The 19,310-nt window shown below is 43.2% G+C and overlaps 1 protein-coding gene across 1 annotated transcript; it reads left to right on the forward strand.

The window, feature by feature from the left end:
- The first annotated feature begins 4,488 nt into the window (after nt 1–4,488).
- LOC131110170 (matrix-remodeling-associated protein 5) lies at nt 4,489–19,209 on the forward strand. Its single transcript, XM_058062972.2, has 17 exons — nt 4,489–4,934; nt 7,104–7,227; nt 7,321–7,457; nt 10,427–10,556; nt 10,889–11,127; nt 11,204–11,355; nt 11,709–14,429; nt 14,500–14,669; nt 14,773–15,058; nt 15,142–15,339; nt 15,512–16,030; nt 16,101–16,272; nt 16,372–16,632; nt 16,739–16,865; nt 16,962–17,042; nt 17,123–18,269; nt 18,357–19,209. The coding sequence occupies exons 2-17, from the start codon at nt 7,141–7,143 to the stop codon at nt 18,908–18,910; spliced, it is 6,981 nt and encodes a 2,326-aa protein (XP_057918955.2). The 5' UTR covers nt 4,489–4,934; nt 7,104–7,140; the 3' UTR covers nt 18,911–19,209.
- The last annotated feature ends 101 nt before the right edge of the window (nt 19,210–19,310 follow it).

Genomic DNA, 19,310 nt, shown 5'->3' on the forward strand with positions numbered 1-19,310 from the left:
GTGTGTGTGTGTGTGTGTGTGTGTGTGTGTGTGTGTGTGTGAGCGAGAGAATGAACAAGAGGGAAACATTAAAACCCTCGAGTGAAGGTTTATGTAACATTTTGTGATTGATGGACACACCACAATCAACCTTACAGACAAACACACACATATTACACAACATCATACTGAGTACACACACTCCCCCATTCCAAAAACATGCTAGGTTAATTAGCCACTCCAAATTGTCCATAGGTATGAATGTGAGTGTGAATGGTTGTTTGTCTATATGTGCCCTGGGATTGGCTGGCCACCAGTCCAGGGTGGACGCCGCCTCTCGCCCAAAGACATCTGGGATAGGCTCCAGCGCCCCGGCATAGTCTCTGCGGGGTCTAAGTATTAGACCATGGTGTTGAACCCCAGGACCTTGCAGTCCAAACAGTTCTGTCCACAATGTGCCACTGGCTTTATTTGGTTTGAGAGCGGCTCAGCAGCTAGCTGGAGTCCACCCCAGAGTCCTCTTCACCCTTGAAATCACCTGCTGCATGCCACATGTTGAATCCCAACACATGCCATCAGAGGTGCCATATAGAGGAGATCAATGTGTACCACCTTGGAGCATAGCACCACAGGTTGCTGTGCAAGTCCACGTTAATGCATGTATGCATCAGGTGTGTTTGTTGCTTTCATCCCGATTGGACACCCAGCCTTTGCACCAGTGGAAGTGCAAATGCCTCGTGGGCAGCAGAGTGTAGAACTTTGCCTGGTGCTCTCCACAGCTCATATTTGTAGTGGATGATGAATGATCCCAGGTGCTGAGTTACTAGGCTGTACAAACGTTTAACTCTCACACATATTTGCATCTGTGGGAATTGCTAATTAACAAAAATAAATGTGCACAATATAATAAAAGGCTGAGATGTGTAGTAGTGCATTTTCTTTATTTTCCACATTGGATAATGCACTTTACAACTGCCAAAGAAATAAAAACATGAAATGAAATGAACAAATCCTTAAAAGCTATCAGAATAAGTATGAATATTTGGGCTGGCTGACAGTAAAGATCGCTGTTTTGTGGTTGAATATGGTTTGTTATGTATTAGTAAAAAAAAAATAACGAAAATACAAGACATTCAAAAGACGTGATATAAAGTGCAAACAGTAAAAAAAAATATATATATATATATATTTACTATCATGTATTTGTGACATCTCGATACAACCAAGCAAGGAATATGTGACACAAAGAATCCCTATAATATGTCAGATTTATGTAGGATGTGAGCGTTCATGGTCCAGGGGGACATTTACCCTGAGAGCAGAATGGCAAATCAATGTAGTAAAAGAGCTGATATATCACAAAACATAACTTTTGGTAATGGTTTTGGAAAGCGCCAGCTCAGCAGGCCTGACAGCCAAACAAATCACAGTCCAGCCAACAGCTAATGAGCTCCACGTTCCAACTCCATCAAGAAAAAAAGAAAACCTTCTAACACTGGACAGAAGGAATATCAAGGGAAAAAAAGTAGACCATTGATCGTCAAATAGAAAAATACATATTTCCCTCCATGTACTTTTGATAAGTGTCGCCATACAAGTCAACAAATTCCGGAGAAGTTGTTATTCAAACGGAGATTCCAGCAATATACAGTTGGACAGATAAACATCAAACACATGACTGGACTTCAAGGCACTGTTCCGTCAGCGTCAGCTTTTCTTCTGAGCTGACAATAAAAACGTTAACGAGTATCACCTTGTGGAACAATACGAGTGCATGAAAGGAATGCGGTGGACAGCATATTGATGATTGAGATTCTTATTAAAATAGCAAAGCGAGGATGGTATAGACCCATGGCTCTTTGAGCGCGAGATGAACATATCTGGTCGGGGACGGACGATGCCAATGTATAAACAGACTAAGACAGAATAACATGACTGTACACTGAACTTACAGCTCATAATCACAGTAAACATATGAGATGAGCATACAGTATGTTATCAAAACACAAACATTTGGAGATGGCTGATGTTTAGGTATACATGCAAACATACAAAGTCACTACGCGTATGTGCTCAGATAACAATGAAGAACACTTGGCAAAACAGGATGTAGAAGTATGCTAGTACTTCAAGCAGTACAGCAGAGCCTGGTTGACTGACTAGATACCCAAGCGGAGCAGCCACCTTTTATCTACCTTTTGAGTGATCAGTCGCTGTGTGATGAATTTAGCCTTCTTTCTGGGATGAAACCGTGAGTCAGACTGTTGTACTGAGTGACGACCTTCTGTGATTTCCGGTGGGTTGACAAGCTTGTTTCTTGACTGACTGACTGACTCGCTAGCGGCACAGTATTTAAACAATTAGTCGTAGTTCTGAGGTAAATTACATATCTATAAATTAGCGGCACAGCTGTATAAAAGTTCAAGAAAAAGTGAAAACTGTGGTGGTGTTCGCTCTTCTTAGCCAATACAACAACGGTTGCCTGATCGTCACCCCAGCACTGGTTGCCTCGTCGGACATGTTGGGTTATGTTTGTTAGATGAATCGATGTTTTGCAGTTCAGTATTCATCTTGCACCCCATCCTCAGATGCTCACTGTGCTGATGCCACTTGGGATAGATAGAGTTGTTTTTGAATGCAGAGGCTCCACTGTACTGAATTTGTATGCACACATGCTGGTGGTGGAAGAATTCCACGCCTTGTCCAGCAGCGGGATTTGGCCTTGTCCGGTGTCATTTTTATGATAAAGTGATGAGTGAAGTTTATGTGTGTGTGCAGACAGGACGGGATGAGTGACGTACAGTTGTCTTCTGTTTGAGACATGAAGATTAAAAGTAAAATTGGCACATATCTTATCTATAGAAAGTCATTTAGCAGGAATGTGCTTCTGTCTTTTTATCTAATCAGCTTGTGTAAATGTGGGAACCGGAGCTCAAAAGTCCGATATTTATTCTCCAAAAGGGTGGTGTTTGTGCTGAGCAATATTTCATACTAACTAATTAACTGACATTTATTTTATCCCACAACTGACTGATTTTAGCAATAAATAAGTCAGGGGTGTTAAAACTAATCTTTGTTCAATCATATATAAATATATTTTGTAATCATATTTTTACCCGAGTTGTGATTCTTGCACAGTTCTTATCCAAACTCATTCTGCACGAACAAAACGTCCTCAGTCATTCCAGGAGTTTATGCTGATCCCAGATCAAAAGGCTGCAAAAACAGTTAATGATGGTATTTAATGAATACAACGTGGCATTCTTCCTACAATTGTTCAAAACAAAGCACGCCAAGTGCCCCAAAAGTCATTCCAACAGTCGCACCAATCATGTTTTACAAGGTCTAAACATGATGACGTTGATGGCCATGGTGGTCTTTGGTCTTTTCCTCCAAAAGTCAAAGAGCTGCGTACAAAAGACCCATTGAGACTTGTTTAGCGTTTGACTGCAGCTTAAGTGATTCCAAATGGTGGCAACAAGATCAAACAGAAAGATTTGGGCTCCCATTTCGCCATGCTACCGTGTGACAAAAGGGCCAGTTTATGGCAAACACAGACAATATGGACAGATACATAACCGTGGATCCGGTAAATGGGATCATATTTCATGAACAACGCTGCATGCCTGCCAATTGTTGCAAGGCAAACTAAATACACAAAAGTATTTCTCCAGGTGATCACGGCCCCCACGTCCCTACTGGATACTTTAGTCTAGGAGATCCGTGTCGTTCTTAATTCTGCATGGTCTTTCTGCCATGATGTTAGTAGTATTAGTAGTCGTAGTATCATTATCATTAGCAGATGTTAGTAGTATTAGTAGTCATAGTATCAGTATCATAAGCAGATGTACCTGAAATGCGTATTTTGATTTCTCCATATCATCACAGTCAGGGATGAGGCAAATAAATGTCACAGACCCTGACCAAGGTCTGAGGGAGCTATTACAAAAACGAATGCAAACTCAGTTAGTGAATGATATTATAATACAAAACCCAAGGTTTGAAAACATTTCTGACAAGCCATACAAATCCTACTCATACTCTAGTAGATATAAATGAAAATAAGATATTTGAGGCATAAAAATGACTTGTGCTTGTGTGTCTTTCTGTAATTGTGTTTTGCCACTTTGGGGTGCTGAGTGAGGGGCGGACAGGAAGTGACTTTGGGGTTTCTGAGTTGAGTTTAAGCTTGGCGTGTGTTACGGCCATGACAGTAGCCAGTGTTTGAGTCTAGATAGATAATAGTTCATAGATCATTTTTGATTTAAAATTTTTATTTTTTTTTAGTTTTTTTTTCGTGTCCCGTGCAGCCATTGGGGCAGATAGTATTGTTGATCTATAATCTAGAATTATAGATGGATAATTCTAACCTGTCATAAAAGCGATCAAGTCTGGTCTATGTCTCTCACAGTAACATTACTGACCCCTAGTGACCAGTGTAGAATAGCACATATCACCGTCACGTCTTTGAATGCATCTTCTGCCTTATGATGTTGATGTTTCCAACAAATTGGTGGGAAAGCGAGAGGAGGCCCAAAGAAAGAAAGCAGGAAATGAATAGGACGTGCTAATGTTTCCAGCAGACCGGCCTTTTGGGGAGGTGAGGGGAACGAGCGTAGGTGTAGGAGGGGATGGAGAAGTGGTGCTGCATTCCTGTCTGAACACACCAAACGGGACCAGAAAGGAGAAAAGAAGTTAATCTGAAATCCAGATGCCTTAAGGACCAACAGAGGGTCAAACTAATCCAAACAGTCACATCGTCGTAGAGCTCCATCCCTTCTTGTGTTCTGTTGTTTTTGCAGACTTTTACAAGTCAACTGGCATCGGCCGGACTAAAAGATCAACTGGATACTTTTTACGCCTGCGTTGTCTTGTTAAACCTGCTGCAGTCAAATCGACAGGATTTCTTTCTTTTTTCTATACTTTGTTTTCTTTTCTTCCAGAGGAATTCCCAGGTGAGTGTGTGAAGGCACTCGTTCAGATGTTCATTAACTTAACTTAAATCCCACCATGATGCCATTTTTAATTCTTTGTAAAAATGCACGTTTTTTGGAGCATTTCCAATGTTGACATGTACTTATCTTACAATATCTTATCTATAACTGAATGAATTCCACAAAGATGGCAAAGGAAAGGAGTGGAATGCCCATCAGCGCATCCAACAAGACATGTATTAACAGATTATATGCAAGTACAGTACGTCTCTGTGTAGTCACTCCTTCAAGATTAGCCGCGTCAGCATCCTTGCATGATTTCTAAAGAACAGGTGATAGGTTGCCATTTCTTGAAATACATATTCCAAATATCACCCATTGCTAAATCACCACAACTGCATGATTTGTGAATGCACAGTACTATATTACATATTACATTACTTCTATATTGCAGACCAGAATGGAAACAAACGTGGAAAAAAAAAGTTGGCTCAGAGTCGGCTTAATGTTTTTGACATGTAGATGTGCTCCTTACCCCTCTGAGGCACCAAATGGCTACCTCGGCCAGGACATCCTCCTACCTAAAGTGATATTAAAGCCATATCCTTACTAGGGACAAGTACTACCATGTGCTTTTCATATACTGCAGAATTGGAATTAAACATGGAGTGGTGAAATGTTGAAAGGCAAAATCACTCATGGCTCATAAGGAAGGGTTAACGAGTACACGAGATAACTTCCTCATGAGCTGTAATGTAAACTTGCATTGTCATGCTTGAAACCACAACGCCAGCCTCACCCTAATTCCTCAGGCGTCATCCCAACAGCCATCTGTTGTTAGACTACATATCACTACAAATTGGATGTTTTCATTTGTGCTGAAAACAGCAGCCTAGGGTCCAGCATACCCCTGTGACCTTATATATTAGTCCATATTAGTCCATGTTTACTAATGATTTAGTAGTATGTTTGAATGATGGAGTGGAATTCTATGCCACGTATGAAGTATGCCCTGACTGCTCCTACCTACAAGCATTGAAACTGTGGCAATATATTACATTTAAAGGGAAAATGTAGTGGCATATTTATGACAAGTTTGGAAACTTTAGGACAAAGGGTCAGGGGTTTTGGTTTAGAGGTCACCCTCAGTAGCCGAGACGTATAAAACTCCATCCATGAGCCAATGAACGTGAAGCTGCCAATCTCGATATTTGTCACTTTTCTGTGCTTGTTTTTCATCATTTCATCATCACCAATATCCTTTCAACTGAAACTTGTCTCCCCTCCGAAGCTGACTTGATCCTTTTAGAGATCTGGTAAACAATTCTCTACCAAAACAGTGTTTTCTGGCAAGTTAACAAAATGAGTAACTCATTGAACAATGGCAATTAAAGAGAGATGGAGAGTGTAATTGTCCATTTTATGCCAAATATCAAGCGGAAATTTGAGAAGCTTTCCCAAAGGTGGGCTGTATGCCCTCTGAACGAGTAGCGTACCCACTGGAAATAATGTCCTAAAGGCTGACCAATCACAGCCTTTGTAGTCCCCATCGTCACAATGCGGAAGTGGATTTTTGGCACCATGTTCTACACTATGGTCTCTGTTTTTAGTGTTGTCTCTTACTTCCGTCCTCTCCCTCTGTCTCTAGGGAGAATGGTAAAACCATTAGTGAGGAAGGCCGAGTCCACCGGCATCTCTGACCCAGGATAACAATTCCATGCCACTTGACAGTGGTGACCAGTTTTAAAGATCATTATTACTCTTTCACGGCACGGCAGAAGGGTCTGCTCTCCCTTAGCAGCATTAGAGGTGATGATGTGTAGACGTGATTACTACACGAAGTTATAAATATCACATGGTAGGACCAGTCTAATACAACGGCTAAGGCAAAGTCACAGTCTAGGTCTCAGGTCGTCTCCAGGTCACAAGGGTCCAGGTTTAAGGAGCATTCCAGAAACCCATAGCTTGTGTTCACCCTGACCTTTGACTCCTCTGAGGAAGCATCAACACGCAGGTCAATTCTTCCTACGACTTCCTACAAGCCAACCTGTGACTTGTCTGTAATGGTTTCATACTCTGTATCGTCACAATAGTCCAGATTCCAGATCATGTCTTCAGGTTTCAACCTAGAGGTTAGATCCAGGACCACCAGCAAACGGCCAAATGAACACAATTCATCACTTCCTGCAGATGCATTAATGGCGTGAGCAGCTTCAGTGATTAAGTTATGGCGTCGTGGTGGTGCACCAAGATCTTCTGCAGGTTGGCTGCAGCGGCCTTTCCCCTGATCATCACAGCGCTACTTTGGCTGACGGTAAATATCAGCTTAAGATATTGGGACTGGGATTAATTATTCCGTGTTATTATCTTATTTTGTTCCGTGCAATAACATAACTTCTCGTTGCAGGTCCCCCCCGCCCATGCTGCACCTTCCTGTCCACGGAGCTGCAGCTGCCCAGGCGTCAAAGACGTCCACTGTACTTTCAGACATCTCACAGCCATTCCAAAAAACTTTCCCAAAGACACAGAGAGGCTCAACTTGGGGTAAGTTACAGTTTTAAGGTGTGCTATTGAAGATCTAAACGTGCTACACAAGTTGGGGCAAAACTTAACACCCCACAGGAAATACTTTGGCGTCTCTCGTGTTTTATGGAAATGAAACCATAAACAACCTTTCAATGACCCGGGTATTTAATGCAGATCACTTTTTGCCTCGTGTCCCAACGTGTATGATCCTACAACCACTTATTTATGCTCATTAAACCTGCAGGCATCGAGGAATCGGGAAGATAGTCAACACATAATTCATCCTGCATTTCATATGACAACCTCTGCTTGAAAGCCAGGAGCTAAAGGTTTTAGCACCAGCATGTGGTACCAAACTGACTCCGAGGGAGGGGGGGTGGGGGGTCCTAATCACTTCCATGTGGCTCTTTGCATATTGGATGGGGCTTTGAGTGCCGTGCTCTGGCAAGTAGGGAAATAACCCCGCCACTGTTTTGGTGCTAACAACTGTGGTCTCATAATTGTTGTATTGCTGGAAATATGAATTTGGATCATCAATTTGACAGGCGCCACCAAAAGTTGCAGGATGAAAATAATCTGCATAAAGGATCCATGAAAAGGAAAGTACGTTCCGATTGAGGTGCATTGGATTTGTTGCTCTAATCAATGTCATTGTTGGCATTATTCACGTTATTGTGCTTTGTGTGTACTGTACTGTAAAACTGTACTGTTACTGTATTACTGTGTGTTCCAGTGCTAAGGGAGCTAGTGGGGGAGGACAGGAAGCTCCAGTTAGGGATTATTGTTATTATTATTATTGTGCTTATGATTATTACTGCGTTTTGGTCTGTCGGTGTGGTGCTTGTGTGTCTCACCAAGCATTACAGGAACATCACTGACACCTAGTGACCAGTATAGAATATTACACTTTTTGGAATGCTACATTTCCTTTGACTCTGACTCGTTTTATGTGGTGTGATACGGCTTTAAATTTGGAGTCCAGTCAGTCGGACTTGATCGCCTCCTTCCTAATACAGCAGCGTGAACAACTCAAACTCATACGGCCCACAGGTGCTGAAACATGAAGACAGCGTGGGCAATTTCCTAATAAGAATAAGCTCTTTTCATATACAACCAGGAATCGGTTCTCATGGTTTGCTTAAACGAGCAGGCCTGTTCACGAACATCACAGCTCGAGTCCGACATCGCATAAACACACATCAAACATAATCAGACCCACACAACATGGCTTTGTGTTCCACATGGAAGAAATAATGACGGGCCCCTGGTAGAACATCATTTTACTCAAGAACGGCTCTCACTGGGCTGCACGGCGGTCGAGTGGTTAGCACGCAGACCTCACAGCTAGGAGACTAGGGTTCACTTCCACCCCCATGTGTGGGTTTTCTCCGGGTACTCCGGTTTCCTCCCACATTCCAAAAACATGCTAGGTTAATTAGCCACTCCAAATTGTCCATAGGTATGAATGTGAGTGTGAATGGTTGTTTGTCTATATGTGCACTGGGATTGGCTGGCCACCAGTCTCTCGGCTGAAGACAGCTGGGATAGGCTCCAGCACCCCCACCACCCTCGTGAGGAAAAAGCGGTAGAAAATGAATGCATGAACGTCTCTCACAATAAGTAACTGTATCAATATCATAGCATATTATTGATGTGCCATGCATGTTTAGCGTGCCAGCAGACAGGAATAAAGACAACACATCGGCACAGCAGACATTTGGAGGCGTACCAGGCCTTCAGGGAGATGACGGAATGGTATTTTCAAAATCCAAGACCACCCACTTGCTGATTTGGGGTACTGTACGTTCACGCCAGGAATGTTCTCTGTTGTTTTATTTACATTTGATGCCTTTTTGTTTAGCTTCATTATGTCTGATTTTGTTAAGTACAGACACAAATAAATACTGTGTGATATCATTATTTTGCTCATTGGTCAATAAATTCCATAAAAATGTCACATGGGAGGCACTGGCAGTTCCGCTGCATCCTGAAGGGGTCAGGAGTGAGCTGGAAGGTGCTTGTCACGGCCGTCCTCCCACGGAGAAAAAGACAGCATTGTTTTGTTTTTGTTTCTGCCAGCAACACTAGCTAGCAGACAGTCTAATTCATTCATGAATTTTACTGCCAAGATGGAGGATTATATACCCAAACTCACTTTCATTATGAAACATGTTTTCTTAAGTATATCAAATATCTGGGATGTTTGCTCGGAACACATCAAACATATTCCCATTGTTTTGATTTCCGAAAGACTCATGCTTACTTAAAATTAAAATTAAAAACAACACAGCATTTAGCCCTTTTAAATAGAAATAATACATATGTTTATATGCATATGATACAAGGAATTAGGAAAGGATCAGTAGTCGCCACTTAAGATGCAAGTAAAAGCTTTCAAATGGACGGGATGAATGACTAAATGTCAGAGGGATTATTGCAACAATATACCATATACAGATGGGCAGCTATCGCTGTGTGGTATGACCTTGAAGTGGAGGTTCCCATGGGGTCAAACTTTGCTTTGCTGGACTATCGTGTCTACTTTAAGCTCTCGGTATACTTCCTGTATACTTCTGACTAGATGCACAAAGTTATGCCTGCAGTCATATTCAATATAGTGTTACATTTAGCAAAGCACTCGCACTGCCAATCTTCCGTTCCCATAATAGGAAAACATTGTGTAGAAAACCCTCTTGGAAGGATATACTTATTGTAAGACTCCAAGGCAGGTTTTTCAATAGCTCTTTGTATTTTAATAGCTGGTATGATTAGTATGATTATGTGCCTAAGCTCTGTTCACACAGACTCCTGCCGCTTTATGTTGCTGTCATTAACAGAGCAGAACAGTCCAACAAGCGTGTCTACAAGGGGGGGCTGTTGTGGATTATAGTAGTAGTCCTCGTAGTCCCGACCATCGATGATATACTGGCGACTAATTTGATGACATCATGTATCAGGATTGTGTTTGTTTTCACTTCCTCTGGCAGATATAATAGCCTGACTGAGGTGGAAGGCTCCGCATTCCGGTCACTACGGCAACTGGAAATGCTCATGTTACATGGTAACGACATAAGCAGCGTCCAGGATGGAGCCTTTTACAGCTTGCGATCGCTACAGGTAGCGTCTACACGATGGTATTGGGTTCTTCTGTGTTATCCTACGGTGCATTGGAGCAGAAGCTATCGCTAACAGCTAATAAGAGCATCTATTCTATGTGAATAAATCAATTTCAAATACACCAATTACACAATTAAGGAAATCCAAGAAGTAATAAAGTGTTTCAATTGAAGCGAGGAAGAAGGACAAAGTAAGAAGCTAGCACCTTTTTGGGTTGGGTTGATCGTTTTGTATGTTTAGAACCCCAAAACTAAAACTTCACGATACTTCACACTGCTTTATGATGCAGATTTAGTTTTCTGTTGACTAACAACAATTCTACATTCTTCCAGATAATGAAGCTGAGTTACAACAAGCTAACAACAGTAACCCCTGCTTTGTTTGAGGGTCTTGTTGGTCTGGTTCGTCTCCATCTGGACCACAACCTCATCAGCTTTATCGAGCCATACTCCTTTTCGGGTTTGACTTCTCTCAAACTGTTACAACTGGAGGGAAATCTTCTTAAAGAGATCCATCCTCATACCTTCATTACAGTCTCCATGCTAGGAAACTTTTGGACCTCTGGACTCAAGTAAGAGCATCTGTCTGGCTTTGTTTGTTGTTGTTGTTGTTGTTCTTGTAGTAACATACTACTATACTCTTCTCAGACACTTACACCTTTCAGACAATATGCTGGATCAGCTCCCTGCCTCTGTATTGACCACAGCTCCCAGGCTGGAGCTCCTCTCTCTTCATGGGAACCCCTGGACTTGCGACTGTCAACTTCACTGGTTGGTACAGTGGAGCTCCACACATGAAGGTACGATACTGTATGTGTACAAAATATGGTCATTTGTCATCATACTTGATTTGTTTGTAGGTATGTATGACGTACGGAAACTGACTCCCCCATTCCGACAATCCTCAGTCCACAGTCTTTCTCTTTTTTGTGCGTTCTAAAGATAGAAAAACAGATAAAAAAAGAGTTCAGGTCATGAACTCATTCAATCCTCGTCATTTTTCAAAAGACCGACCAGTACTGGCTATTTTAGACGATTCAAGCAGATCTTTCAAGGTTCTCTATGAACCAACGTTCATCAATGTTCTCTAGTTCTTTGAAGTCCTCGTTTGCGATACTTATCGTCTCTCCCGATGTCCTTTTTCTGCTTCCAGGAGTAATAAAGTGTAAAAAGGAACGTGAAACCAGCACCGTTGAGATTTGTCCCCAGTGTTTCTCACCTCAACCCCTGAACGGGACCCTCCTGCTCGGGTTAACTGAAGACCAGCTAACCTGTGAGAGGCCAGCTCTTCACTCTTCCCTGAAACTCTGGGACAACCCCGTGTGGGCTGAGTCCGATACGGAGCCTGACCTTCCATACACGCGTGACCTTGAAAAGCCCTTGGGCCACCTGAGCTTTGCTCTGTCAGATAGCCATGGAAATAATGCCCACGTGGTTTGTGACGTGCGTCACCCAGAAGACAGTTTGCCTGTAAGCTGGGCAGCCAATCCACGGACAGCACAAGGGTTGTCTATTAATGTGTCACTGGCAACTGTCCTGGAGTGTGAGATTGATCGTGAGAAATTACAAAACCTTTGGCAGTTGGTTGCGTATTACTACGAAAGTCCTGCCATCTTGGAGAGGGGTCAACAAAGAGCAAACACCAGCCAAACAACGTATAAATATGCACAAGTTGCAAATGAGAATTCCCCGTATTTTACAGACTTGAAGGGTTATTTAGTAGGGGAGCCCACATGGCTGCTTCAACCCAGAGTCACTTTAAAGCTTAATCGGCAGCAAACAACAACCAAGAAACTGGTGATGGATTACAGCACAGTGATCACCAAGCGTATGAACGACCTAAGAGGGCAGCAAGACAACAGTGATCGTCCTTCTTCTTGGGCAATGATTCATCGTGGAACTGCAGGACGAGTGAAAACTGCTCTGGAGGGCTCAGAGGTTCACTTACGATGCAGTGTTGTCACTTCACAACAGGATGTGAAAATTGAGTGGATGCTTCCCGATTTGTCCATTGTGGAAAGTACGACTGATAAAGTCAAAATTGACGACGCAGGGGACCTTGTTATCATGAATACATCACAATCTGACTCCGGTCTCTACCACTGTATGATCAGAACAATGGCTGGTGTGGATCTGGTATCTCTGAGGCTTACTGTTAAAGAACGATCACCGAGTCCGACTGCTTTCAATGGTCAGAAAATGCTAGTTGAAGAGGGAGGCTCAATCTCTCTCCCATGTGATGTAACATCAGTGCAACCTAGCCAAACAGTTTGGTACATGCCCAAAAACAAAGTTCTTCTTCCCACACAAAAGACAAGAAAGGCAACAGTCATGGAAAATGGTACTTTGGTGGTAAAGAAGTTGATACAAGAGGATTCAGGGGAGTACAGTTGTTTGGCCTCAAATCTCTATGGCGTTGACATGCTGTCACACATCGTGGAAGTCACAGGGGAGAGCTCTGAAGTCAAGACACAAACAGAGCAGCAAATCTTAAACACTGATGAAGAGGAAGAGGGTTCAGCAGGAGATTACCAGGAAACTATTCGCCGCTTTGTGACACAGGTTTCTATGGAAGGAAAACAGCATCAGAGTCCCGAAGCAAACAAATTCCCAAGGAAAGATCTGAAACGAAAACCCACCATTGTTGTAAAGAAATTAGATCCAAATTACTGGACAGAGGTTTTGGCTAAAACTCATGCTAAACTACCCATTCCACAGGCTTCCGATTTGCCACTACCAGATTCCACCACTCCAATTGTCCCAGCCACTTTGTCCAACCCGGCAACTACCATTTCCCAATTTCCAATAGCAAGCCATTTGCCCATCACAACAATTTCCGAGTCTTTTCTGCTGGTAACAAAACCAAAAACTTTACCGAGCCCATCTACCAGAAGCACAGAGCCATCCCAGCAGCAGGTTAATGAGATCACAGACATAAACAACGCCATAACCGAGTCATCAATTGTTACAACCCAAGCTGAAAAAGTAGAAAACAGAAGGTTTGGTCAAGGTAAAAGGAAATTTATTCCTGGTAACTCCAATCGGAGAAGGCCACCTTTTAGGCGTAGAAAACCTCCAATGAGGAGAATTAAACCTGATCTGGAACCATTCCGTCATTCATCAAACGTACTTAAATCTATAGTTTCCCCACCAATCATAACAACTATTACTCCTGTCACGATCACCACAACTGGTAAGACAACATCTGCACAAAGTACAGTCACTGCATACTCCCAGATCAAGGAAGACAAAGTCGATGAAACATATGATAACAAGGACGCTGGTGGTTTCGATGAAAAACAAGAATCCAACTCTGAATCCCGTCATACTGTTCCGGATGTAAGAAATAGGTTCACCACAAATGACATGTACACAGAGCTTGAGAAAGTCAAAGAATCTGAGATTGAGCTGGTCACCCAAAGTTACAATACGTGGCATACAACACTTTCCACAATCCAAACACCAAAGCCAAAGACTTCACCGGAACAAAATAAACCAACCCACACCAGAGGTTCATCATCCAAAGTGGCAACTTCACTTATAAACAAAAACAAAACAAAAGAGGACAGCATTTCCAAGGAAAACAAAAAGGCAGATGGAGCAAGAACAAATCCTGAAATCCCATATGTTCCTATAGTTCAGCCGATTCACCCTTGGCTCCACCAGTACAACCAAGAACGGGACCAACCAACGTCTGCACAGGTGCCACAAACACACAAGGACAGATATTCAGACAAAAATAGAGAAGTGGATCTCAGTAGCCCTACTTTGCCTCCCCACGCTGCACCAACCTCCCGTTGGTCTCCAAGCCTTAGTCGTCATCCTGTGTATCATCCTTGGCCCGGGGAACGCTCGTTTCTTTCTTCCAAAAAAGGTAAGTAAATCTGTGTTACATTGGTGGGATTTGGAGATCTTTAGGCCAAAGGTCTCATTTGTCCTCCAAGGTCCTGTGCCACACATTGTACCCACACAGGGAAGCAGACCTCAGGGTCAAAACCCAGTTCCTACCAACAGACCAGAGATCACAGCTGAAACGGTAAAGCCCACACCCACTCACAGAAGCCAGGTGAAAGATCAACTCCTACTATCACGGCTGAGGAACAGATACAGACAGGTACGATGTATAGTATGTTAGTGGGTTTAAAAATACTACCAGTGCTAACAGTGAAGTATTTATTACGGCTTGAAATTTGCTGTTTATACCATTTTTTTTTCAGGCATACCTTGATCGTCTCTCACAGCTTGGAAAGATTGTGACACCAAAACCACGCTTAAGCTCCAACAAACCTGTAAACCCAATTCAACCCAGTCCCATACCTCTCAACCCAGTCAGAGCCTTCCTTCCTAGACCACAAGCACCAACACCCTCCAATGCCTTGCAACCTTCAAACTTTACTAAACCTACGACATCATCCTTCGATGCTTCCAATTCAACCTCTCATCCTCAGCCATTTGCCAAATCAGGATTACAGCCAGGGGGTGTAATCCAGTGGCCTGTTCGAGGTAGGCATCGCAAGTCAATGACAACACTATATTGTAAAATAAGAATATTATTTTATAATGTTTCATTTTAAACGTGTCTTCAGCTGAAATTGGCTCTCAACATCCAACTGCTGCACCTCCGAACCCATGGGTGTTGGGAGCTGGGGTTGGTGGGGCAAAACCCCGCATCACCACAGTAAACAAAGCCAGTGTGTCAGTGCTGGCAGAAGGAGATGCTGTTCTACATTGTAAAGCAACAGGGAACCCTGACCCGAGCATCGCATGGACAAAAGTATCTACAGGTAAGTTGCTAAAATGAGAGACAAATGAGTTTGGTGACATGACCAACAAATCGGAAACGTTAATACAATATGTACATTTTTTTGAAACTTTATCTCAACATGAATATTGTAGTTATCCTAAATGTGGTTGGGTCTTTCATGTTCTTCTCCCTTTTTTGGGCTCTCCCATCAGGTGCCACCATACCTGCCAACACCAAGCATGGTTCCCGGTTTGAAGTCTTCAAAAATGGAACTTTTGTAATTAAAACAGTCCAGCTTCAGGACAGAGGCCAGTACCTGTGCACTGCCCAAAACAGGTTTGGATCAGACCGTATGGTGATCACGTTAGCAGTCCAGACTGAGGCCCCCAAGATCCAACCTGCCAGGTCTACGGAGATAGCGATCTATTTAGGAAAAAGTTTGACCCTTGATTGTCTTGCTTCTGGGAAACCACCAGCCCAAATTTCCTGGATTCTACCAGATGGAACATTTGTTCGTGAAATCGGAACTGTTCATTCCCGACTTCCTCAAATGTCACTACTCGTGAATGGGACGTTGCAAATGCGGTCGACCAATTTCTCCAGTAAAGGAGACTATAAATGTATCGCCAGCAATGCAGCCGGTGCTGATACGATCACGTACCATGTTCACGTGGCAGCTTTGCCTCCAAGCATCAGCGAAGCTGCAAGTGACACTGTGATCATTCCGGCAGGTAAATCAAATCAAGAAACTTAAAATATTCAACTCAATGGGTAACGAAGTAACTACTTACATCTACACAGGTAGGAGTGTTTATGTCCATTGTTCCATGAAAGGTGAGCCATTTCCTACTTTGAAGTGGGCACTTCCATCAGGGGTCCATGTGAAGCCATCACAGTTCCTGGGACATCGGCTCTTTGTCTTTCCCAATGGGACACTGTATGTGAAAAATGTCTCACCCGCTGATGCAGGGAGGTATGTTAGAATGGACATGTTTTAATTAACTGCCCTATCAGTGTACATATGAAAATATTGGTTGGGTTCAAGAATGTTAACATTGTTGTCTCCCCACAGGTATGAATGTTTGGCTGCAAATACTGTAGGCATTGCCAAAAGAACCGTGCGGATTGAAGTGAGGGCTGATGGCTTGTCAAATAACCCCCATCCTCCTGTTCCTTTCCCCCCGATACACCATCATGCCGTTCCATCCCGTCAGCACTCAGTGTCAGCTATGTATGCTTCTGCTGTTTACTTACACTGTCCAGAGTCTAGTGGATACCCAAGGGGTACAATCTGGCAGTTACCCTCCAAAACCATCATGGAGCATCGATACAGGTGACGGAAATCTTTCTAAATCACCACACAATAACATTTTCAGATGTTTTCAAATTTGAGTTACTGGTTTAATCTTATAGTAATTTCTCCATCCATCTACCTCCAGTCCAGAGAGACCAATTAAAGTTTTCCGGAATGGGACTCTGAGGATACTTCAGTTAACAGAGCTGGATGGCGGAAATTATCTGTGTATCTTTCAGCGACCCAATGGAGAGGACATGGAGCTCTTTCGGGTATAACTAGGGCAGATCGAGACTCGAGGCAGCATGCAGTAGTGAGAGGTAATGTCGAGCATCTTCTCACTCATGCATGACATATTTCTGTATCAGGTGGATGTCTTGATGACGCCGCCCAGAATCCAACATGTGAGAACAACACAATCAAAAGTGAACTTTGGAGAAAACGTCCAGGTATTTAAAGACCCTCGGTGTTGGTGCATTATAGGGTAAAGTGTAAATAACAAATGCATCAGTTTTTGTATCTTTTCTAGGTGGACTGTGTCGCATCAGGCCTCCCGGATCCAGAAGTCTCCTGGAGCCTACCAGATGGAACGCTAATCAACAATGCACTTCAGTCTGATGACAGTGGCTATCACAACCGCCGCTATGTTATTTTTGGCAATGGAACATTACTTCTCCATCAAATGGGCAGAAAAGACGAGGGTGACTACACGTGTTATGCAAAAAACAAACTAGGTAAAGACGAGAGAAAGGTTAGTGTAAAAGTTGGACCAAACGCCCCAAGAATTAGTTTAGAATCTCAGTCACCGGTGACTGTGAGATACGGAGAGTTGGCTAAAATGAGCTGTCGGGCGACAGGCGAACCAACACCAAGGATCTTTTGGATCTCACCACGCAATGATGTGATCCCGCCATCATCAGACAAGTTTGACATTCTGGGAAATGGAATGTTAGTGGTGAAAAGAGTAACGCTTGCTGATGAAGGGAAGTATGCATGTGTGGCACGAAATTCTGCAGGTGATGACGTTAAAAATGTACTTCTGGAGGTTGAACCCCGCGAACCCTTTATCAATGGCAACAAAGGAAAGACTTCCAAACATGTTGTAGGTGTTTCTTATCAAACCGTCCTTTTGGACTGCAAGGTGGAAGGGAAACCTGTGCCGCAGGTTTGGTGGATTACTCCTTATGGCCACTTGCTTCAAACTTCCTACCTCAGCGGCCGCTTCCAAGTCCATCAAAATGGCACATTGGAGGTGAGAGGGGCAAGGAAGACAGATGGAGGCAGGTACATGTGTATGGCCAAAAACCATGTGGGTGAGGCATCATTAGTAGTTGAATTAGATGTGGCTCCAATAGCAGAGAAGCCAAGTTTTGCTGTTCCTAATATTGAAATCATATCAATACAACAATATGGCAGGGAATTGTACCTGCAGTGCCCTGCTCGTGGCAAGCCAAACCCAGAATTTGTGTGGGTGCTACCTAATGGAACCATGTTGATGCCTGGTGTTAGACTGCAACGCTTTACCCACCATCAGGCCAACGGGACGCTGTGGATCTCTCAGCTGGCTGCAAGCGATAAGGGAGTTTACAGGTGTCTAGCAAAGAATATAGCAGGACAAGCAGAGAAGCGCTACATGCTGGAAGCGGGCAGGAAGCCGACGATCAGAGGACCAACGGGTACAGTATACTTTTCATTTCCAGTCCATTCATTGATTATCTTTGGGCCTTTTCCTGTTTTAGTATTGTTGTATTTCCAATTTCCAGGTGGGATAAAGATCACCTACGGCCAAACTCTCAACTTGCCCTGCACTGTGGAGGGCTGGCCACAGGCATCGATTGCATGGACTCTACCCAACGGCTTTACTTTGGATAAACCGCAATCTGTTGGTCGGGTTACATTTCATGCCAATGGGACCCTCCAGATGAGGCAGGTTGCTACGTTTGACAAAGGGACATATATATGCAAAGCCTCGAACGCATTCGGCTCATCAACATTGTCATATCCTATCACGGTAATGGTTCATCCACCACGTGTCACCAGTATGCTGCCCTCCATCACCAGCGTCAGTCGGGGATCGCCAGTGAGGTTAAATTGCGTCGCTGCTGGTGTTCCCAAGCCAGAAATTTCATGGACTTTACCTGGCCGTACTACATTGGTTCCGCATAACCGCTACATAGTCCAAGGAGGGATCCACATGACAGAGGATGGTAGTTTGGTTATCCAGAACCCCGTGCTAATGAACTCTGGTATCTACAAATGCAATGCTAAAAATGCCCTCGGAACAGATTTTAAATCTACATACCTCCAAGTGATCTGAGGGTCATGGTGTGTTTCTGATTCCGGGACTGTGAGGTTCAGGAGGTCTCCCAGCAGCATTAAGACTGAATGATTTGTCCATAAGGATGTCAGTAATCATCAATGATACAACAATTAGGATGCCATGGAGAAAGGCCACTAGCTATCTGGCCGTAGGTAGCCTGGTATTTTACATTTGAATATAGTTATGTGGTCCTCACCACACATAAACATGCATTGGATGCATGACCTCGACCTTTTACCTCTGGCTTCGTGACGTAGCTTTGGATCAGTTGTGTTTTCAATAAAAGGATACTTTGAAGTGGAGACTACATTGTAAGAATGGATCTGTCTTGTATGTACATGATAGCAAATCATATACTCATAGTGTATATTAGCATTTGTATCATTGACATTTATTC

The sequence above is a fragment of the Doryrhamphus excisus genome, linkage group LG22 (assembly GCF_037039965.1).
Source record: "Doryrhamphus excisus strain RoL-2023G ecotype Guam linkage group LG22, RoL_Dexc_Guam_v1.1, whole genome shotgun sequence".
NCBI lineage: Eukaryota > Metazoa > Chordata > Actinopteri > Syngnathiformes > Syngnathidae > Doryrhamphus > Doryrhamphus excisus.